The sequence below is a fragment of the Gymnoscopelus microlampas genome (assembly GCF_963454915.1).
Source record: "Gymnoscopelus microlampas genome assembly, chromosome: 14".
NCBI classification, from domain to species: domain Eukaryota; kingdom Metazoa; phylum Chordata; class Actinopteri; order Myctophiformes; family Myctophidae; genus Gymnoscopelus; species Gymnoscopelus microlampas.
In genome coordinates, this window is record NC_139951.1 from 28,473,994 (window position 1) to 28,497,157 (window position 23,164).

Consider the following 23,164-nt stretch of genomic DNA (forward strand, 5'->3'; position numbering starts at 1 on the left):
GTAATTTTTTTCATTTTCCGGAGGGAGGTTTACCAGGCTACCTTTTTCATGCCAAGGACACCTAAATTGATATACATTTGCCCACGGACCCCCATCTGAAAAAGTTTTTGTGCCAGAGACCCCCAGAAGCAAAGATTTAGTTAAAAATGTTCGCTTTAAAAATATATATATATTCAAAGATATGCACACATTTTCAAGATTTTTCAAAAATAGCAGATCTACAAGCTCATATATCTGCTATTTATGAATAGCCAAAGCTAAGTGGTTAAAATGATTGTGACGCTATGTTAACTAATTTCACTGGGGACCCCCTGGTAGCCCCCAACCAAGGACCACTGGTGGTCCCCGGACCACTGGTTGAGAACCACTGCATTAAAGCATTATAGGCAATAGCCCGTTGTTGTTCACACTTGACGTTCGAGTGCTGCCTATGTGTTACTGTCACAACTTGAGGGGGCGGAATGATGTATGTATACATAATGCAGCTTCATGGAGGGCCGTTTATCATTGGAAAGCCAAACCACTACCACCTGGGCGGGCCTCCTCCGCGGCTTCCTTCCTACGAGAGTGTCCGTAAAAAGGACAGACAGAGGCGGATCCACTCAATGATTGCACAGCGCTTTGGTCTCGACAGATCCCACATTGAGCGTGAGGTGAGTCGTTATGTAGAACTGGCGTACAGTAACGAAAAGCATACATGTACTTTTGAACACTGGAGTATTTTTAAAAGCAAGTACTCCAGTACATATTTGACTGAGTAACTTTCACATGTAGTTGAGTGATATTTGACCAGGAATATCTATACTTTGACTCAAGTACTTGAGTACTACCAACTAGAGATATGCTGATCAGGTACACTCACTAGAATAATTAAACCAAATACATATTTTTCTAATACAAATTTAGATGAGTTCCAATGTGTTTGCTTTGTGGTATCCTACAGCCTCCACCATCGTATGAGGAGACCGTCGACATGTCTACTGTCAATTTGCATTCTTTGGACATCAACCCCGACAATCCTGTGTCACACCTGAATCAGGAAACGCACACCACTGAACAAAGTGCTGACCAACAGGGCCAGCAGCCGCCATCTGTCTGAACCGAATGACAGTCTGTTGCCAAACCAAAGTCCTAACAAGAGAACTTAATTAGAGCCGAACCAATGATGTCATCAGGAGGTAAGGAACGAGTTCCGGGAATGACTCCTTTGAGAGGGTACTTTTGATAGATCTCTGTGATTCAGCTTTGAGGCACTCTAACAACAACTCGGACTCGTTAATGAGGGCCAGAATGAATGTGGAAATCTCAACCATGGCTGCACTCTGCCACTAAAGTTTCTCTGTATGTGTTCCTGGCAGATGTTTATTGCTCAAAGTGGACCCCCAGGGGTCCTTGAGGGGGTTCCAGGGGGTAACCAGATGAATAATAGTTAGGAACCAAATGGACCATTATGGGTCTGTAACTCTGAGAGTGTACAAATGGAAACAAATGGACCCTTAGGGGTCCATAACTCTGAGAGTTGGTCCGTGGTCTAATGCAGGGGTTTTCAAAGTGGGGTTTGGGGACCCCCATGGTCCTTATACTGGTACAGCTATTAAAAAAAATGAATTTACTTTTAAATTGTTTAACCCCACAAATCTTGTATGGGGTCCTTGGCACAAAATCTTTTCAGATGGAGGTCTGCGGCCAAATACACATTCATTTAGGGGTCCTTGACATGAAAAGGTTTGAGAACCACTGATTTATTGCAAGTGTATATTCAAGGAAGTCAATTAAAGGTAGGGTAAGTGATTTGCTTTGGTTAAAATAAGTGTTAAATAGCTCTATATTCTGATAGTACTCATTGCTATAGAGTGTTTGTTCAGTAACAGGAGTCTCCTTGTCTCTCCAGCTCTTTATTAAACAGAAAATGCATTTTCGTTTCAGTTTCATTTCCAATTTTATCCAACCAGGACAGAGAACTCAATCAGGATATAGATTAAACAAGTGAAATTGGAAGTGATGACACTAAGAAATGAGCAGACAAAATTGGAACTGGAACACTATACAAATTAAGCTAAAAAATGGGTACTTTCTCCTGATTGGCTGAGGTTTTGACATCTACCGAAAAATGTATTTTCTGTTTATTAAAGAGCTGGAGAGACGGGGAGACTCCTGTTACTGAAAAAACACTCTATAGAAATGATTACTATCAGAATATAGTATTTTAACCTTTTAACAAAATACTTTTTGTTTTAACCAAAAAATATCACTTATCCTACCTTTAAGTAATGCTGGAACTTTGGGTGGAGAAAATGTTATGGCTGAACACGTCACCAACATCCACTGCTTTGGAATGCAAAATGAATGAATGACAGCGATACATTTTAACTCGGGTTAAACAATAACCACAGGACCTTACTTGAACTGTGTCCTGAGCTAAACTAGGCTATTTGTTTCATTATAGTTTGAAGGTGTACTGCATGTACAGTTCTGTGCGGACACCTGAATCAGGAAACACATGCCAATGAACAAAGTGCAGACCAACAGGGCCAGCAGCCACCATCTGTCTGAACTGAATGATAGTTATTATATCATAGTTTGAAGATGTACTGCATGTACAGTTCTATTGACCTAGATTAACAATGTAATGCAGGCATGTAGTGGCTATTTGAGAACTTCACGACCCATTTGTTCCTCAAGAAGTAAGCTAATGCTTAATTTATACACCTGAGGTTCTCAAACAGTTTCATGTCAAGGACCCCAAATTGATTTTCATTTGACCGCAGACTCCAAAGATTTTGCGCCAGGGACCACCACAAGAGATTTGTCAAGATTTGTCGCAATGTGATGCGTTCGTGAAAAGAACGCCAGTGACCGCGAACTCTGGAGGTCCCTTGTCGACGGCCTATACCCCAGTAGGGGTGTAAGGCGTAAGTAAGTAAGTAAGATGCGTTCGTGAGCTTGTAGATCAGCTATTTTTGAATACCAGAAACATTCAATGGGGCTCAAGTGGTTGATCTGTTCCTCGTTTTTCTGGGGACCGCTTGGAACCCCATCAAGGAGGCGTATATCAAGGCGTATAACAGGGTTCTCCAAGTGGGGTCCCCAGACCCCACTTGGAGAACCCTGTTATACGCCGTCTTACAACAAAGTATGAATTAGGTTTAAGGGAGAAAGGAACAGTTCTGACCGGTTCTCTGCGTTCTCAGTGCACCAGTGCGAAAGTCCTTAAAGCCCTGGCTTTTAACAACCAGTTATCCCTGGAACATTTCTTTAGCCCATCATGGTAGTGGTGATGAGCTTAACAGGACCTCCCCACTCCCTTATCCCTTAACAGCATTTCCCCTCCTCCCTGTCTAAATCAGGATGCCAACTATGTGCACACGGTGGTTCTAAACCTGCCTGAACGCCTCACATTTATCAGTTGTTCTTCCTCATGACAGCCTTCTAACTCCCATATGAAGAGTACCAGGCGCTGTCCACACTCCCTTGCATACCTCAAGCCACTGAAATACCACGGTTCCCATTCCCTTCCCTGATTCCTGTTGAGAACTTTTCACATGTTGTAAGGCAAGTGGTTCTCAGACATTTTCGTGGCAATGCCCTCCAAATTCATATGTATTTGGCCACGGGCCCACATCTGAAATGATGTGCCAGGGACACCCTATAAGTGAAGATTTGGGTTGTTAAAAATGTACAAAAGTATTAATTTCACAAATGGCTTGTGAGCTATTTTTTGAATAGCCGAAGTATAAAACAGGGTCAAAGTGGTTACCCTAGATCCTCAATTACTTGGGGACCCCTGGAGGTCCCTGGACCCCACTTTGTGAACCACTGCTGTAAGGTGCATTCATACTAAATTTGGTATATATTATACACAGGCTACAGCCTATTTTTTTTTCACTTTTTTCACTTTAGAACTTGATTAAACTAAAATGTAAATCAAGGACCGACAATATTCCCCAGAATATACATCCGTTTGAAACATGGTTAACCTAAAATGGGTTAGTGAATGTTGTTCAGTAGTTCATTTGTCAAAATTAAATCATTTTCACCATCTTTTTTGTTTTAATGAGTTGCTTACTGATGAGCAAGTAAGCAGCTATTCCATTCAACTGTATGCATGCAAGTAATTATCATCAAGACAATAGCAATGAGTTTCTCAACCATGAGTCACAACCATTGCCAGACTGGAACACAGCACCAAGCAAGCACACATGAGACCTCCAGTGGTTGGTTAAAGAATTGCACTTTTTACTGTGGTGATCCCAAAAGCACAAAGCAGTAACACGCAGGGGATGCTGTAATGGCATTCAATCAGTGGTGCAGACGTGTAGCCTGAATCCAGACTGATTTAAATCCAAAAGATGAATGTAGAGAATCAGTCTGGACTCCAGGCTAGCAGACATGTACTGTACTTTAACCCATTGAGACCTGGAACGCATCTGTGTCACTTTAGATTTATTTGGCTATTCAAAAATAGCAGATATACAAGCTCATAGCGCGGCACCGAGTAATCAAGTGCATTTCTCAGAAACAGAAACATCCTCACTGGTCCTGCTGTGAGTCACATCAATGTACAGTTATAGGCCCACGCATCCATAGTCTACAGACGGAACCAAAATGTCCTCCATCCCAACACACAACAACAAGTCCACAGAATGGGAATAATGTCCCATTTTATTGCAGTCCGCTCAGGCTTAGACCATGTCCACCAGTTTGAACTTGCCCTCCTGTTTGACGGGCAGGACGTTGACGAAGGTCTTGTAGAGTACGGCACCTTTTGGCAGCTTGGTGATGACCTTCCAGGTCTCCGGGCTGCGTGGTGCAGGGATGTATACTTCTTTAGGGAATCTTACTATACCATCCTCCAGGGCATACAGTGTGTTGTTTGTTCCCATCCCCACCTTCAAGGAGGAGGAAATACAGGGCGGAAAGGTAAGAAGTAGTAAGGGGAAGAGGGAGGTAGATGGGTGACCAGGAACATATTGACAGACATAGTTAAATGGGTGTGAAACTGGTCATTTAAGTCTGAAATGTGTTGTTTTGTTGTTTTCAATTACCAAAAACTTAAAACACCTACATGTGCTCCTGGGTGATACCTCATCAGACGCTGTGTCGCAAGGATGTTGCCAGCATGGGCAAAATTTCCTTGAGAGAAAAAGAAAAAGGGCGAGTTAGCTAACGACTTACAGGTTTTCTGGAGGCAATGTACAGCATGACTTCATTAACAACAAGTATTCTTGTGTTTCTTGTATTTTCTCAAATGACATATCAACTCGACTCACCGAATGTGACTATTTAATTATGAACACCTGCTGTTTGATTAGTGACACCTGTTTTGCGGCAGACATTTGCTGCTTGCTATCAAGATACCATGGTAGCATATGGGTAAAATGAGATGTGACGAGTTCACACTGCAAATTGCTCCCTTATGCCAAATGTATTATGCTCCTCATGATAAAAAGAAAAATCATAAGGGATCAGTTTGCAGTGTGCAGGCTCTTGTTTAATTTTGTTTCAATTTTCTTTTTGTCTGGCTCCTGCTGTTTAATTATCGGGTTGTGTGCATGTAATATCCACCTTAATATCTGATATGTTCATATGATGTATTGAACTTATATCATTCTGTACACACTGATAATACACATTACTCACATTTGATTGCTATTGGGCTTTGAAAAAATGATCAGTGCAAAATGTGAGCCTGGGGAAATCTAGTGCTCACATGTTTATAGCTTAAATAAATGATATCACCTCATTCATTGTATGATAATGAAACAATGAGGCTGTAAAAAACAAAAACACCTTCCTTTCTTATTTTCAGTCATTTTTCCAGAGCCAAGAATCATGGCATGCATCAGTCAATTAGACCACACTGTAAATACTTTCTTTTAATTTGACTGTTTCCTGTCATTTTCTACTAAATATTTATATAAAACATTACTGTCATTAATATATAAAAATGTTATTGGTAAGCTAAAAGGTTTTTTTTTTTAAATAAAGAGTGCAGATGTCTGATGTGATTGACATTAACTACAGGACCTATCCCAGCGTCAACATATGAAAGCAAATTAAACTGTTGGTAAACCAACTGTTGTATTCGAGATGACAGGTCTTGTAAAATCATAATTCAGTGTAAAAAGATATTAAATGTTCAGTGATGACAATAATTTGTGTAATATTATTACTTTTACTGCTTATAGGGTAGAAGAGGATCCATAATTACTCCCCCAAGAGCAATATGAGACAAATCACTCATCTGGGCTTGGCACCTAGAATGAAACCACTAATGTGGCCGATTCTAGTCTTGGTGAAACAGACTTGAATAACAACTGTTACACTCGGACTGCTTTTTTCCGTCTACACCAAATCTCTTCATCAAAAATAGCCGATCTACAAGCTCAAAATGCATCTTGTTGCGACGAGCTTGTAGATCGGCTATTTTTGGCAAATGCTCCCCCCAGAATAGGCATGCTGGGGTTCATACGTGGTTAATATGTTCTTTGTGTAGCACTTGATAGTTGCATCTAAGTGGTGGAAAGTAACTAAGTACATTTAACTGTATTTAAAAACAATTTAAGGTACTTTTACTTTACTTCAGTATTTCCATTTTTTTGATACTTCTACTCCACTATATGTCAAAAGGCAAATATTGTACTTTTCACTCAAATTATTTGAACACACACACACACACACACACACACACACACACACACACACACACACACACACGCACACACACACGGTTACCATCCAATTTCTTGAATCCGTATCTCCGACCAGGGCTCTTTCCTCCGAGGTTTTTGCTGCTCCCACCAGACTTCTTGGAGGCAAACCTCAGTGACTCACAAGCAGATAGCTGGCATGGTACCAGCAAACCTGAAACTACTGACAGGTCAAGTTCAATTCCATCTCAGCCTGAACTACTGTAGGTGCTGTGCCAAACTTTGCAACCCTGTCAGTTTTCCATAAGTGTGTGTTTGAACTTGAAATACATTGAAGATAAGCACTGAGAATAGAGAGGCGGAGGGAGGGCATTGTGTACCTTAGTTTCTCCCTACATTTCAAAGGTTAAAATGATACATGGTCCCTCACAGACAAAGATGTATCAACAAACACACAGTACAACAGTACCACATATTTAATCTATATGGCATTGCTCTCACCAGTGGCGGAAGAAGTACTCAGATTAGCTCCATAAAGAACCTCTCACTCCGCTATACAGCTCCGAGATGAGGCTCTATGTGGTTCTCATCCGGGATCGGTCGAACGTCCGCCAAGGCTCCGCTGTTTACCCTTTTGTATACATCGTATCCCAAAACTAATGGTAGATTCCAAACCTCACGGATGTTTAAGGTTTGGACCGGAGCATAATATTTTAGGTCTGGAGCGAAACTACCCGTTTAAATCGCTTATTTAGTCAGCCTGTGGCCATGTTTCCCATTCAACCCGGAAAACCCCCCTACGTCCGCTGCCAGTACTGCTCCTGGTTTGGCTACAATGGGAAACATGGCCACCGGCGGACTAAATAAGCGATTTAAACGGGTAGTTTCGCTCCAGACCTAAAATATTATGCTCCGGTCCAAACCTTAAACATCCGTTAGGTTTGGAATCTACCATTAGTTTTGGGATACGATGTATACAAAAGGGTAAACAGCGGAGCTTGGCGGACGTTCGACCGATCCCGTATGAGAACCACATAGAACCTCATCTCGGAGTAGCCCCTACGGAACCTCTCCCTCCGCTGTACGCTGTATAGCTCCGAGATGAGGTCCCTCGTTAGTTACTGCCGTCTGTTTTCGAAATGGTCGCACGTCGTCCACTTTACATGTTTCTTACCCCTTTCTGCACATCGTATCCAAAAAGTAAAGCATTTCCGCCACTCTCTCAGATGTTTGAAGTTTTAACGCGCCATAAAAGCTATCCGACGGGTTGAAGAAAGTATTTAATTTGCCTCGGTTTTCATCCGGTTCCATAATATTTTGCATTAGAAGATGCAATTCAACATTTGACCAGTAGGGTAAGCAGTAATGTTATCTCTACGGGCGCAACTCTTGCGCAATGTCTTAAAAACCATGTAACCGGATGAAAACCGAGGCAAATTAAATACTTTCTTCAACCCGTTGGATGGCTTTTATGGCGCGTTAAAACTTCAAACATCTGAGAGAGTGGCGGAAATGCTTTACTTTTTGGATACGATGTGCAGAAAGGGGTAAGAAACATGTAAAGTGGACGACGTGCGACCATTTCGAAAACAGACGGCAGTAACTAACGAGGAACCTCATCTCGGAGCTATACAGCGGAGGGAGAGGTTCCGTCGGAGCTAATCTCGGAGCTGTATAGCGGAGTGAGAGGTTCTTTATGGAGCTATACTCAGATATGTTTTAAGTAAAAGCATGTTATTTGAGTAAAAAGTACAAAAGTGTTGGCTTCAAAATATACTTGAAGTAACAAACTCAAGTACATGTACTAAGTTACTTTACACCAGAGCCTTGTATTAGATTATATTATTTATATATCCTTGAATGGCTCTGCTTTACGCCAATTGGCTCTCACTGAGCTACGTGTATATACGTCAATCAATATATTAAAGACCGATAGGCTCTATGCACAGCAGCCATATTATGAAGACATTCACAAGTGTTACCAATGATACTAATGAAGGCTCTGTTCCATTCTGGTCAAACAGAGTCTGGGTGCTGATGTTGGCTCACTGGAAACACTCTGTTACACCAGTGGGTCTACAGTTGGGGTCCAGGGACCCTCATGGGCTTCCAAATGGCCCCTTGCAGGTGTGTAACTCTGGTCCATTTGGTTCCATTTGTACACTCTCAGAGTTATGGGGGTCGTGGAAACCATGGTGGAAACCACTGTGCTACACTAAATGGAACAGAGCCTTCATTAGTATCATTGGTAACACCTGTGAAGGAAGTGATAATATGGCTGCTGTGCACAGAGCCTATTGCTGGGACGAAGAACACACATGCATATATTCAGTTCTATGTAACAGGGCAGTTAGCATACCCTGCTAACTTCTACTCTAAACCCTTGGTAAAACATTAAGTCAATTGATTCTACATGCAGAATACATTAAAAAATAACACAGTCCGTGTTCCGTCTTTAATTTTTATCACGCATATAGTTTCATGCAAAGAAAAGAGATGTTTTAGATGTTTGTACCTGCTCTCGACTTTAACATCAAGGACGTCAGCGCCGCCATCTTGGATCATGTGACGTAAACACGACAACGGTAGTGTTGCCATGTCTGGTTATTACAAGCGACTTTGGGCTTCTTTTTCTGTAAAGTTGCTTATGAATATTGGTAGTTGCGGATTGCGGTTTTGGGGGCTTGTTTCTAAAGTGTACTTGCTTATTTGGTCTTGTTTCTAAAAAAGTTTTTATTTAAACCAGTAGTTCTCAAATATTTTCATGTCAAGGACTCCCAAATTATTATGTATTTGTCCTTACTCCTAATCCCCCATCTGAAAATGTTTTGTGCCAGGGACTCCCGTAAACATTTGTGTTGTTAGAATGTTTCAAAAATATTTCAAAATTTGCAAGTTTTTTCATTTTAAATAGCAGCTACAAGCTCACAACACAACTGAAGTGCTGTTTAAATCAAGAAGTGCTCGCTTCTTTTGGGTTTGTTTTCATAGACCTGGTTGCTTATTTATCTCACACAATCTGGCAACTTTGGTTACCGGTGTAACGTGTAAATGCTTCCCCATCGGACGCGGGGAAATCTAAAAACAAAAGTACAAAAGCTACAAAAGTAGTCGTCTGTCTGCCCTGCAGCAACATAGTTATTATTATGATCACACGCAGTCCGTTTACCTTCTTGTAGCAACATAGTGTTTGTTTGGACCAATAACGTGACGTACTTATCTTCTAAACGAGATGTTTTAGTTTGACGGGTGTTGTACAGAGTTCTCGTACCTGGAGCCTGGCTGCAGCAGCCTACAGTAAGTACAGTGGATAAGTGACGCGGTGCTAACAACAAAACCCATTCATTGTGGATACTGTGGATAGACCCACTCTATGGCAGTGGTTCTCAAACCTTTTCATGTCAAGGACCCCCAAATTATAAAAATGGATGGAGCCCGCACAGCGGATTTGGTACAAAGAGACTTTCTTTATTTTGACAACGTTTCGATCATATAGATCTTCATCAGGTCATGATGAAGGACCCCCAAATTGACACTTATTAGCCCGCGGACCCCCATTTGAAAAGATAAGCCAGGAACCCCCCATATAAGGTACGACTTTGTACGGCTCTAGCAGTGATTCTCAATCATTTTAATTTCAAGGACCCCCAGTTTGACATGCATTAGGCTACGGGCCCCCATTTAATGGCATTTCTATCTCTGGGACCCCAATTCATATTGTAAAATCAATGTTAATTTAACTCTGAGAGTGTACATATTTGGTACCATTTGTACACTCTCAGAGTTACAGACCCATAAGGGTCCATTTGGTTCCTATCCATCATTTAGCTGGGGACCCCCTGGAACCCCCTCAAGTACCCCTGGGGTTCCCCGGGCCCCACTTTGAGAACCAATGCTCAATGGGATAGACACATTGTTTTAACCTATTAAACTAAATACATTTTTAATTACATTTTAAAATTAAGAAGACCTGAGGCCGATTCTACAAAAGTCTTTTAAATCCTAACAGTTTTCTGAATCTCAGTGGTTCTCAAACGTTTTCATGTCAAGGACCCTCAACATTATATGTATTTGACTGCCGACCCCATCAAAAATAATTATGTTGTTCCAGCCCCCCCCCCCCCCAGAAGCAAAGATTTGAGTTAGAAAATGTAATAATCAAAGATTTGCACAAATTATCACGATTTTTCAAAAATAGCAGATCTAGAGTGCCGTGTTACCAGCGTGTATATCTGCTATTTATGAATAGCCAAAGTATAAAATAATGGTTAAAAATAAAAAATAAAAAAATGACACAGATGGGTTCCCCGGACTGAATGGGTTAACCGATGCTGCGATGTTTTACTGTGGTATTCATATCAGCTTATCGTATGTTTCATTCTGTATTTTAAACGTAGATCTGTGGCTGACATACGATGGCCAGTCGTTGCAGTGATTCCAGTGACGAGGAGTTTCCGAGGTCATTGTTTGACTTGCTCCAGCCTAGTCGTCAAGGTAGAAAAGACTCCAACAGCAACAGCACACAGAAAGCAGACGTAGTGGTCCTGGTGGATAGCTCCGACACAGAGGCACTGAGTGATACAGAGGTGGCCAGCTGTGATACAGACGTAGCTGCCTCCCTCTCCCCTGTCACGTCTGTTAAGCGGGTAGCTGAGGGCGACCTGTGTTTAGGTAGACCTGCTGCTAGACCTGTCATGATGGTCAGTAGCGACTCTGAAGATGACGCGCCTTACATTCCTCTCGCACTGAGACTCAAAATGAGACAAGAAAGCGTGGCTTGTGTGCCCTCTGCCGTCACTAACGGCAAACACAATCAGCCGCACCATGCCGATCCACCCAGGCCAGATCAAACGGCGCGTGGTGTTTTTTCAAAGGCAGAGCCCCCGTTCAGCTCCCTTCATGCTCAGCGGGGGACGGAGGAGGCAGCGGGGGATTTGGACGACCGAGAAGAAGACGCGGCTTTACCTCATCAACACCGGCTGCCTCAGACGACCTCCTCCTGGGCAGCAGCGAGCACAGACAGTACGTCCCCTGCCAAGAAGAGAAAGACGTCCAAGAGGACGGCGGAGGAGATCTTGGCTTCCAGGGAGGAGGCCCTGAGGAGGAAGGATGCCAGGCAGCGTCAGCAAGTGGACAAGGAGGCGCGCAGACAGGAACAAGAGAGGGAGAAAGCCGAGCGGAAAGCCCTGGCAGAGACGGTCAAAGCCCTGAGGCCGGAGGAGTGCATCAAACACATTGTGGTGGTCGTGGACCCAGGTAAAGCTAAGCAGCAGTGAGTAGAAGCACAAGTTAAGCCATTAAGGCCTGAAGCCGATTCTACAAATGTCTTCTAAATTCCTCTGAAAAAAATTACGTTTCTATATCAGTGGTGCTCAAAATTATATGTATTTGGCCGCCGATCCCCATCTCAAAATGTTTTGTTCCAGGGACCCCCCAGAAGCAAAGATTAGAGTTAAAATGTTCGCTTTAAACGATATACATTCAAAGATTTGCACACATTTTCAAGATTTTTCAAAAATAGCAGATCTACAAGCTTGTATCGCGGCACTCAGTGCCGCGCTATGAGCTTGTAGATCTGCTATTTTTGAATAGCCAAAATGTAAAATAATGTTTTTTTTTTAGCTCAAATCAAAAAGTGACACAGATGCGTTCCCGGTCTAAATGGATTAAGTCAAATACTTACTTTGGTCTGTTTATGAGCACAGCATAAATAATTTAAAATGAGAATCATAGCCTGTGAGTGTTTACTTATCTCATTACGTGCCCTGCAGGGACTGTAAGCTAGGTTAAGGATTTTACTGGAGTTTTGTAGGCTGTTTGTTTGACTGTGTAACTGTGTTTATTTTCCCAGCCCTGTTACAGTTGGAAGGAGGGGGAACTTTGCTGGCATCGTTGCAGGCTCTGGGCTGTAGCTGTGCTATAGAGAAACAACCACTTCCACGCAGTGTCACCTGGGTTAGGAGATCTCCCTCCGCACAGGTAACCACATACTCAGATCCATAGCCTTTGCCTTCAAGGCTCCTATACTCTTTGGAAAGACTTGTGTGAGGAGATTATATTGGCAGTCAATTTCAGTCAGTTTTTTTTTAATCTCTTCTAAAAAAAAGTCATTTTTAGACTGGTCTTTTCTTTCTTTGTTTTTTATTATCTCTTACAGTAAGCTATTTTACTGCCTCTGTCTTATTATATTTTAGCACTCGTTAAACCCTGTTTTGTGAAAGTTCTGTATAAATAGTTTATAACTATTACATGCTGACATAGAATATGTTTTCCTGTTGTTCTTTATTTTTTTCTAATTATTTTTTTCACCCAGTGCCAATTGTCTATGTAATCCTGGGTGCTACACTCCCTCTGCCAGCCTAGGGAGAGCCTAGAGCCGGGCTCATGCCTCCTTCAATGCATGAGAGCTAGCAAGCCGCTTCTTATCACCCGACAGGGGGGAGGTTCCCTGGTTGGACGTAGCGCGTGGAAGGAACATGTTATTCCAACCAGTTCCCTTCCCCTCCATCAGGCGCCCTGGCTGACCAGGGGGAGGCAGTATAGAGACCAGGATTATGGCATGTTTTGTGAGGGTACCTACCCTGTGAGACACAGGGAGAACATGCAAACTCTACACATTCCTGTTGTTCTTTGTTAATAAACTATTATCCTTCTCTCTGTCTTTCTCTCGCTCTCTCTCTCTCTTCCCCCCCACCCCCAGTCAGATGATGTGGACTGTGCACCAGAAGCTCAGGTTGTGATGCAGATAACAGTTGATGACTTTATAAGTCTGATCCACAGCTACACTCAGGTTGGTGGGGTTGCTGCACAGTGTCACACTTCATGTTTGCTTACAAGGCAACAACATAAATGGCTCTGTACATAACCGTAGTCCCAGTTTTCAGTAGGTGGCACACCTGTCTCCGATTCATTTTTAGATAACTTTGTTTTGATTGGCTCAGCAACAAATTTGTAACTGGAACCTCATGTGAAGGTGATGTATGTAATGTTTCCAGTTCAAACCCGCTGCTGAGCCAATCAAACAAAGCTATGGGAAACTAAACTGGACCAGGAAACGGGTATGCCACCTTCTGAAAACTGGGAGTTATGCACAGAGCCGATCGACCTTATTGCTTCTGTATGTTGTGATACTGACTTATAACCTGGCCTCTCTTTGAAATATCCTGCATTTAATGGTCCATCTCCTCCCTACATAAACTGCAAAGTGGGTGTCATTTACAGTATAGACAATGGTTTTTAATATTTGAATAGTATCTTTTCCACTTTTTGTCTCTCCTTTGACCCTACCTAACCTAGGAACAGAAGTTTGGAGCGGTAGACTGTAGTCCTACTCTGACTTCCTGGGTCCGTACTCTGCAGACCCATAACCCTGGAAGGATCCTCAGCTTGGTGGTTATTGATTTGGAGAAGTATTTCAGGTGTGGAAAGGAACTCTACTTTACAATATGAACTGGGGAGATAGCAGAGTTACTTTAACCCATTATGGCCTGAGTTTCCGATTTTACAAAATGTCTTCTAAATCCTAACAGTTTTTTGAAAAAACATGTTTCTATATCAGTGGTTCTGAAACTTTTTCATGTCAAGGACCCCAAAATGTATATGTATTTGGCCGAAGACCCCCATCTCAAAATATTTTGTTCCAGGGACCCCCAAAAGCAAATATTTGAGTTACAAATGTTTGCTTTAGAAATATATATATTCAAAGATTTGCACAAATTTCTTAGATTTTTCAAAAATAGCAGATCTACAAGCTCATAGCGCGGCACTCGGTGCCGCGCTATGAGCTTGTATATCTGCTATTTTTGAATAGCCAAAGTGTAAAATAATGCTTTTTAGCTCAAATCTAAAAAGTTCCAGGTCTTAATGGGTTAAAATGAGTTGCTTCATTTAGTTTGAATGCCTGGTGAGCAAACATTTAAACAATATGCCAAGTGAAGTGAAAGCCTAGCAGGAGAGTTGAAACAAATAATCTTATGTAAGTCATTATAATTGTGTAGCACTTTTCCTTGACAAACTGTGAAATGAAAATGAGAAAAACAAACATCAACATTTCACCGTAATAAAGTAAAGCATTTGTGCTCCATATTCCATTAGCGCCCACAGCATGTTATGGCTGATGCAGCACAATTCTGATGTTTTATTGGAATCCCAGCAAATTAACAACACCGTTACAGCAAAAGGAGAGCAAAAGAAAAAGTTATTAAAGCTTATATAGATTTGTTTTGTTTTTTTGCCTTAAGAGAAGACAGCAGTTGATCATAAATTCTTTATCCATGTTGTGCCAATGATGCATGATTCTTGATCAGCTCTGGCATTTGATATACTGTAGATTTTGAACAGAATAGTTAATGGTATCATCTGTAGATGCACAGATGCCACATAAACCCTTGCAGCTCTATTCTGGGCATGTCTTAATGGGTGAACATTTGGAGAAAATGGCAGATCTACAGATCTAAGCTCACAATGCATCACGTTGTGACACGTGAGCGTGAGCTTGCAGATTGGCTATAAAAAACAGATTTGGTGTAGAGGGGAAAAAAGGAGGGGACCAAGTGCAGCTCACTTCAACAAAGCGTATAGGGTTTAAGTGGTTAAAATGGCTGTAATGGAGAATGATGGTAAAGTGGGCTAGCTATGAAGTAGCCTGCTGCTTTATAATTATACAACTTAGAAAGATTGTACAATTATTGTAAAGAGGCTGTCTGTGTAACTGTGCGCAATGACTCAGTACATTGCATCATCATCAAATCATTACACAAGGCCTTGAAACATAATGGGGCGCAAGTGGCTCAGGAGGCAGAGCAGCCGTCTGGTTCGACCCTCTGCCTTTCCGGCTTCATGTCACCTGTTAAGTGCCCCTGAGCATGACACTTAACCTCCAACTGCTCCCCCTTGTGGTCACCCTGAGCAGTACACTGATGGGTCAATGCAGAGAAGTAATTACCCCTCGGGGTCAGTATATAATCCTCCTTTTGCGAAAAATACGGAACTTTGCACGTTACTTTTCAGGAAATGGAAAGAATAACTTGTGTTCCAATGGATCTAGAGTAGTTTTTATTCGGTCAAAATCTCTTGTTAATACTTTTCATTTTAGTACACAAACAATATGAACATTTCACAACGTATCGCGACATTTGAGCGTGTAGATATTTTGCAAAACAACAAAACGTTTAAATATGGAAATACAAGGTTTCAGTGATTGAAGTGACAGCGATGACATTTTAGATTTGTAACTCAATATCTGACATATTGTTGCTGTTGAGCAGAAACCTCTTATCTCCATTTTATTCAAACTTTTTGTGTTTTTTCATAAATTAAAACCCTACTTGATCATACTGATACTACAGCGTCACACAAAAGCATCAAACGTAGGTATTGGAGCTTGTAGATCTGCTACTTTTGCTATTTTTTTATTTGAATCCTGAAAAGTAACAGTTTTGTTTTTTGGGCATATGAGGTTTTCACCCAACAGAGACAATATGATACAACTGGGTTTAAGGTGTAGACAGACTCTCTCTCGCTCTCTCGCTCGCTCTCTCTCGCTCTCTCTCTGCTCAAGGACAGTAGCATTAAAAAACACTAGCAAGGCGACACTAACATTAGATACAAGAGCAAAAAATTGAGCCAAAATAAAAGTATAATATTGTGTGTAGTAGATACTTAAACAGGACCTTATTTTACCCCCAGATCTCACAAGTCCCAAACCCAGAAGAAGTTTCGAGAGGCAGTCCTGAGGGAGGAGCAAGGTGCTGGAAAAGGAGCCGTGAGAAAGAAGGGGAAGAAGGATGGAAAGTTGACACTACCTGAGGTGTCACGTGTTGAAGTGGAGGAGGTAGGTTGACTAGTCGAAATGTATGGATAGGAAAATAAATATCGGCCATAATTTATCATCTTTCCTGGTAGGGAAATTAAACTTGCTGAGGGAATTAAAACTATTAAGTGTGTGGTGTAAACTAGGGCATTAGTTCTCAAAGTGGGGACCGGGGACCCCCAGGGGTCCTTGGAGGGGTTCCAGCGGGTCCCCAGCAAAATGTGTTAATGTAGCCTCACAATCATTTTAACCACTTTAACCTTTTATACTTTGGCTATTCAAAAATAGCAGATCTACAAGCTCATAGCATGGCACTATGAGCTTGTAGATCTGCTATTTTTGAAAAAATCTCGAAGATTCGTGCACATCTTTGAATATATTTATTTTAAAGCGAACATTTTAACACAAATCTTTGCTTCTGGGAGTCCCTGGCGCAAGATATTTTCAGATGGGGGTCCGCGGACAAATATATATCAATTTGGGGGTCCCTGGCATGAAAAAGTTTGAGAGGCACTGAACTAGGGCTACACTTCATTCACAGTATTTAGATATTAAGGGTTTCTCTGCAGTGTGATGATTTATTCATTGCTAACCGGCACAGCATTTGTGTACCAATATAGCTCTGTGACACAGTACTACTATCTTTACCTGGCCTCTCCTATCACTGATAACCCAGGAAATATCCATCCATTTATATGCACAGTGCACACTCATCCATATGGTTACGTGAATTGTTCCTTGACTCTTTTCTTTGTTTCTCTGTTAAACACTAAAAGAGCTATATATTGGTCCTCCTCACAAACGCTCATTGTAAGATGACACCATTTCTGTCTCAGAGGTGGGCGGTGGACAGTTCAGAAACCTGCGTACCAATGACATCATCAATAGGGCTAATAGATACTACAGCCTTTCTCTTCCTAGAAAGATAGCACACTGAAATAGAAGCCATATGTTCTTGTATCAATAAAAAGTAAAGTTTTAAAATGTGTGTTTTATTTACGAAACTTGCCTGTCGATGATGTCACTGGTAGACCGTGCAATGTGAGCATGTAGATGTGTGATTTATTTTTAAGATAAAAAAAAAACGTGAGACATTTTGGGATGCCAGGGCTTAAGTGGCCAACGTGTTACTTCAATTGTCCTTCAATGTCCACTCAGGCTGTGGTGCACCTCCAGCTCCATACTGGAGTCTCGGTCCGTTGCTTGACGTCCTGGAAAGAGTTTTCAGATCACATCGCCATGTCAACCAAAGCAGTTGCAGAAGCCCCTTTCAAGTAAGCAAGTCTTTTTCTTACTAGGGCTTACAACTTAAGCCCTAGTACTTTGTCACGCGACAAATGCAAAAGAATGAGATGGATCCCCATCTCATTCTTTTGAGATGGGGGGTCCGCGGACAAATGTATTTAATTTTGGGGGTTCTTGACACAAAAAAGTTTGAGAACCACTGGTCTACACTACAGTCTACAGTCGTCTACAGCGGTGTCAGTGGCTCAGGAGGTAGAGTGGCCGCTTGGGTTCCCAGTTCGATCCCGGGCTCCCCCAGTGTTACTGTCGAAGTAGACTGCCCTAGCATGTCTGATATCTGGCATAGAGGCGCGGGTTTAACATCTCCGGAGAGAGAATGCGTGGGATCCCATTGGTTCACCGATCTGACCGTCACCCCCGCCCAGCTCCGCATAACATTTGGAGCGACGCCCACTGCACTCTGGTTGGTTGAGGATGACTCCCCACTTCCTATGCCTGGAACATCGACTCGCTGGTCCAGGCTTTTATTTTTTTAGCAAAACTAAAAAATAAAAGCCTGGAGATCGAGGCTACTGTCGAAGTGTCCTTGAGCAAGACACTGAACCCCTAATTGCTCCCGACGAGGAAGTTGGTGCCTTGCATGGTTTCCTCCACCAATCGGTGTATGAATGTGTGTGTGAATAGGTGAATGTAAATTGCCTTGGAATAAAGGCGCTATATAAATGCACCATTTACCATTTACCATAGGGTCTGTATGTGATTCTGTCTGTCGGGTAATTTCGTAAACGGCTGGCCGCTGGACCAATTGGCTGACAAATTGGCAAATTTCTTGTGGGCGCTGCCAGTAACAAACACCCCTTAATTTCACGTGGTAATTTCAATTTTATACTTGAAGTCAAAGTCGAATCGGGCTGAAACCTTGGCCAGATGAGATGATTGACGTCCAAGCACTGACTTCATACATGATGGACATGAAGTCTGAGACCCATATGGAAGCCACGCTGTCATTAGACCCCGTCTTGTCTCGTTGTCTTTTAATATAACTCTCACGTTCTCTCAAATGATAACATTCAAACAAACATTTGTGTGTGTGTGTGTGTGTGTGTGTGATGCGTTGCAGGCGAGAGAGGGACAACACAGTCTTTTCTTTCTACTTGGAGAGTGAGTGGGCTGGAGGCCAGCGGGTTGACAGAGCTGGGAAGGGGCTGCTGCAGGTGTGGAAGAGACAGATCCAACAGTTGAACAGAGTCAGCCCAGATATGGCCGCAACCATCCTGGCTGCCTACCCCTCACCACAGCTCCTCCATCAGGTAATCACTGTAGACAAACACACGCACATGCACACACGCACGCACGTGTCATGGAGGTAGAACAGCTGCTTGGGAACAGGGAAGATTACCGGTTTGATCCCTGACTCCTCCTGGCATAGTGTAGAAGTGTCCTGGAGCAAGACGCTGAACCCCTAACTGCTCCCGATGAGCAGGTTGGTGTCTTGCATGGTCGCTCGTTGCGTCCACGGTCGGTGTGTGAATGTAATGCAACATTGATTAAAGTACTCAGCCGCCAGAACTCATTTCAGTCATTTGGATTCCATACTGGAGTCCAACTTATCCAAATCTGGGGTATGGTTTACCAGGCTAGTTGTGATCTTCTTGATCGGCTATATTCGGTGCGCGACACTGAATATATAATATAAGTGGAAGTCAAGCTCTATTTAGTATTTGAATTGGTCAAAATAGCATGCTAGAATGCTTTCTCATTAGCAGCTTCCATAAAACCCTAATACATTTCAGAGAAACGTATTAAAGAAATAATGATGTCAAAGTGGGTATGTAGTACTGCAGGAACATAGGTTTAGATTAGAATGACAATTCCTAAACATCATAATTTTACATAGTTTTACTAATTGTTTAAAACAGAGCGCCATATCACAAATCCAAATACTTAATGTTTTCCCTGAATCCCTGCTTACGGAGGAGAAATGTTTACAGTACGTCTTCAAGCGTGGCATGCTATCTTCTTACATGGTCTCTGCAATGTCGGCCTCAGGCTTACCGGCGATGCAAGACGGACCACGAAAAGGCCTCTTTGCTGTCAGAGCTCCTGATTCGCCGCGGCGAGGGCGTGACCTCCACGACACGCCGGGTTGGGCCCGAGCTTTCCAAGCGTCTCTTTCTAATGATGACGTCGTCAGATCCTCAGCAGGCGTTGGATTCCAACATGTGACCTCACATGACGGTATTCCCTTGATCTTTCCTGAGTATCACAGTAACCACACTGTTATCCTTATGGTTTAAATTCATACTGGTGAATTTAATGCAATCTGGTTACTATATCAGTTTAAGTAATTTTATTAAAGCGTTTTAAACTGTTTTGCCATTTAATTTGAGAAATTGTGATTCTTCCATGGCATTCCTCCATTTTTTGTTGTTGTAATTACTACGTGCAATGCAGGATTTTGTTCAAATCCGTGCACAATTTTGAGTTCTCGTTCATGTTGTTAGTAGGTATAATTATGTTGATTTAACTCTAACAAATTAAAGCATTCTTTCTGTTTGCACAGTGATTTATCCTTGTTATAACTGAAGGATAACTGGAGTGTTTTTTAATCAAGTAGCTATTATTTGAGGCATAACGCATCATCTCACAGTTGTGAATCACTGAACCACAAAATCTTTCTAACAACGCGCCGCGACACGTTGTGAGCTTCTAGATCTGCTACTGCCTTTTTTATTTTAACATCTTTGCCTATAATAACATGTCCAAAATAGGGACACCAGGGTTAAAGTAGTTAACCCCTCTACGACTCAGTTACTTGTGGCTGCAGCCCTTAACTCTTTAAGACTGGGGACGCATCTGTGTGTCATTTTTCGATTTCGTTGGGCTATTCAAAAATAGCAAATATACAATCTCGCTTGTAGATCTGCTATTTTTTTTAAATCATGAAAAGTTGTGCACATATATTTGTAACTCAAATCTTTGCTTCTAGTGGTTCCTGGAACTAAATATTTTACATTTATTTTATTTTTTTACAGATTTAAAAAAATATTTAATCCAAGATTTTACCACAAATTTTCACGTTTCTTCAAAAATAGCAGAGCTATGAGCTTGTATATCTGCTATTTTTGAATAGCCAAAGAAATAAAAAATGACACAGATGCGTTCCAGGTCTAGATGGTTTAAGCCTTCCGTGTCATTCGTTCTTGTGTCTTGTGTCTTCATCAACATGCTCAGTGTATGTGTGTGTGTGTGCTCTCACAGTGTGCAGTGGACAGTGGTAAACACTGACTCGGCTTCGCTTCGCTTTGCAATGCCCACGGCTCATTTCCAATGCATTAGCTAAATGGAATCTGACCAAGAAGTGACGCGGCGAGGGCCTGGAACCGAGGAAAGAGTGATGGGAAACGAGCCGTTAAATGGGCTTAAGAGATGAGCAACATGTCTCACTCCATGGTCCTGCATTCCGAGAGTATAGCTATTGGCAATGGGCCTTACACGTGGCAATAGGTGTCGGCTTAACACTTTACGACCGGGTGAAGCATCTGTGTCATTTTAGATTTCTTTGGCTATTCAAAAATAGCAGATATACAAGCTCATAGCGTGGCACCGAGTGCTGCACTATGAGCTTGTAGATCTGCTATTCTTTTTTAAATCGTGAAAATGTGTGCAAATCTTCGAATATATATATATTTTTAAAGCAAACATTTGTAACTCAAATCTTTGCTTCTGGGGGATTCTACACATGTCTTCTAAATCCTAAGATTCTTTTGAAACTTTTTCATGTGAAGGACCCCCAAACTTATCTGAATTTTGGCCGCGGACCCTCAAAATTATATGAATTTTGGCCGCCGACCCCCATCTCAAAATATTTTGCCCCCCCCCCCCCCCAGATGATGTAACAGTAAAAAATGTTCGCTATGGAGAAAAATAGATATTCAAAGATTTGCACACATTTTCACGATTTTTCAAAAAAATAGCAGATCTACAAGCTCATAGTGCAGTACTCGGTGCTGTGCTATGAGCTTGTAGATCTGCTATTTTTGAATAGCCAAAGAAATCTAAAAAAGACACAGATTCATTCCCGGTCTTAATGAGTTAAGGAGCAAGCAAAGAGCGATAGATGCTATCAAATGGTTATGTACATTGGATGATTTCAATTCAATTTCACCGCCACCTTGGAGGCTCACAGAAAATGTTCTCACATATATAAGATATTGTATGTAATTGGTAATTGCACAGTATGTAATACCTGATTTGTCCTATCATTATTGGCCCGAAGCAATTCTCTTTAATATTGAATTGGGTAATTATTAAAACATCATGTCTGATGTTGAATAGCTATAGCTATATTCCTGTAAAGGAAGAGTGGGCAGTTATCCCTGTGCTGTCCTGAGTTCATGTCACACAATTGAGATACACAGGTATAGATCTACCCACAGGCACTGTGTAGATCTGTATTGTTTATCCTTTTTATGAGCTCATCAAGATTTCATAGGTGCCATGGTGTTGTAATGGGTAAAGAGAAGGAGTGTGAATCTTGTGTGTAAATGCCTCACGCACTGCAAGCAAGGTTATATTTCCCTATGGTCCTTCTCTTTTTGACATCGTCTCAAAATGAAATGAGGCTTCATCTTTGGAACAGAGATGGGAATAGCAGAGCCTTAGAACTTAAGAGCTTTTTTTGATTACTGCTACAGACTTGACATATACATGTAAGCGTGGTATTTGGCGTCAGCTTTATGTTCCACGGGGAAGGAAGAGGATTAAGGAAGTGGCATTTGGCAGCCCTCCACTTTGAGATAATGATGATCAAAAATAGTGTTTTATTTGAAACTGGATGGAAGGCAGCCCAGTGCGTGGTACAACTGAACATCAGTGGCGGGGGGGGGGGGGGGGGGGCTGCTCAAATATGGCTGTTTTTCAAGGTGTCTTAATAGTCTTCAAGTGTGCTCTGTCATGTGTTCGCGTCCAACGTGTAATGAAAGATTACTCACATACATGGGGACGTACTTTTTAACTGGACTTGCCGAATAAACAAACCTGAAAAATCTATAAAATAGACTGGATGTATGTTAAATCATCCATTATCATTGTCAGACCGGTGGGAAATACTGAAAGGGTGCATAAAGTCTGTCGTATGACAGCAGTTGCACAGCAGGGGGCAGAATTGCGCCACACAGAAAACTGGATTAAAAATTTGTGTCAGATGGGGAGATGGGGGAAGAAAAAAAACATCAGCATGTGTCAGGATTTTGGAGGCTGGATAAATGATCAGGCAGGCAGAAAATGTATCCTATAAGCTAAGGACGTGAAAGATAAATACGCATAGAGAAGCTGCAAAAGATTTTGATAAATGTCACAGATGAGCATGGGAGGGTTTCCTTTTATGCTAAGATTTCAAAATGGAGCAAGTGTATCCATTAAGCAGTTTCATTCCTTAAGGCTTGGATGCTTTAAG

General features: G+C 41.9%; 2 protein-coding genes across 3 annotated transcripts; one reads left to right on the forward strand and one right to left on the reverse strand.

Moving 5' to 3' along the window:
* Positions 1–4,044: 4,044 nt before the first annotated feature.
* mrpl27 (mitochondrial ribosomal protein L27) lies at positions 4,045–9,220 on the reverse strand. 2 transcript variants are annotated; one of them, XM_084078587.1, is made up of 4 exons: positions 9,166–9,220; positions 6,736–6,864; positions 5,066–5,133; positions 4,045–4,889 (listed from the first exon to the last, which is right to left on the reverse strand). In XM_084078587.1, exons 1-4 carry the CDS (start codon positions 9,203–9,205, stop codon positions 4,683–4,685), a joined length of 444 nt encoding a protein of 147 aa, XP_083934713.1. In that variant the 5' UTR covers positions 9,206–9,220; the 3' UTR covers positions 4,045–4,682. The 2 variants fall into 2 exon arrangements, with proteins under 2 accessions (XP_083934713.1, XP_083934712.1); XM_084078586.1 differs by having other exon boundaries at positions 6,736–6,870.
* A 536-nt stretch (positions 9,221–9,756) lies between these two features.
* Positions 9,757–20,120, forward strand: eme1 (essential meiotic structure-specific endonuclease 1). Its single transcript, XM_084079518.1, has 9 exons — positions 9,757–9,947; positions 11,048–11,906; positions 12,502–12,629; positions 13,351–13,440; positions 13,947–14,068; positions 16,338–16,482; positions 17,620–17,735; positions 18,827–19,016; positions 19,756–20,120. Exons 2-9 carry the CDS (start codon positions 11,066–11,068, stop codon positions 19,930–19,932), a joined length of 1,809 nt encoding a protein of 602 aa, XP_083935644.1. The 5' UTR covers positions 9,757–9,947; positions 11,048–11,065; the 3' UTR covers positions 19,933–20,120.
* Positions 20,121–23,164: the final 3,044 nt, after the last annotated feature.

Excerpts from the sequence above, each read along its gene's own strand:
- mrpl27 (XM_084078586.1), bottom strand. The coding sequence starts at position 9,205 with ATGGCGGCGCTGACGTCCTTGATGTTAAAGTCGAGAGCAG. Across the intron at positions 6,871-9,165 it reads GATGTTAAAGTCGAGAGCAG|TTTCAGGTTTGCTGGTACCA; the intron begins GTACAAACATCT and ends ACCTGTCAGTAG. Across the intron at positions 4,890-5,065 it reads GGTATCACCCAGGAGCACAT|GTGGGGATGGGAACAAACAA; the intron begins GTAGGTGTTTTA and ends TCCTCCTTGAAG.
- eme1 (XM_084079518.1), top strand. The coding sequence starts at position 11,066 with ATGGCCAGTCGTTGCAGTGATTCCAGTGACGAGGAGTTTCCGAGGTCA. Across the intron at positions 16,483-17,619 it reads CACGTGTTGAAGTGGAGGAG|GCTGTGGTGCACCTCCAGCT; the intron begins GTAGGTTGACTA and ends ATGTCCACTCAG. Across the intron at positions 17,736-18,826 it reads GTTGCAGAAGCCCCTTTCAA|GCGAGAGAGGGACAACACAG; the intron begins GTAAGCAAGTCT and ends GATGCGTTGCAG.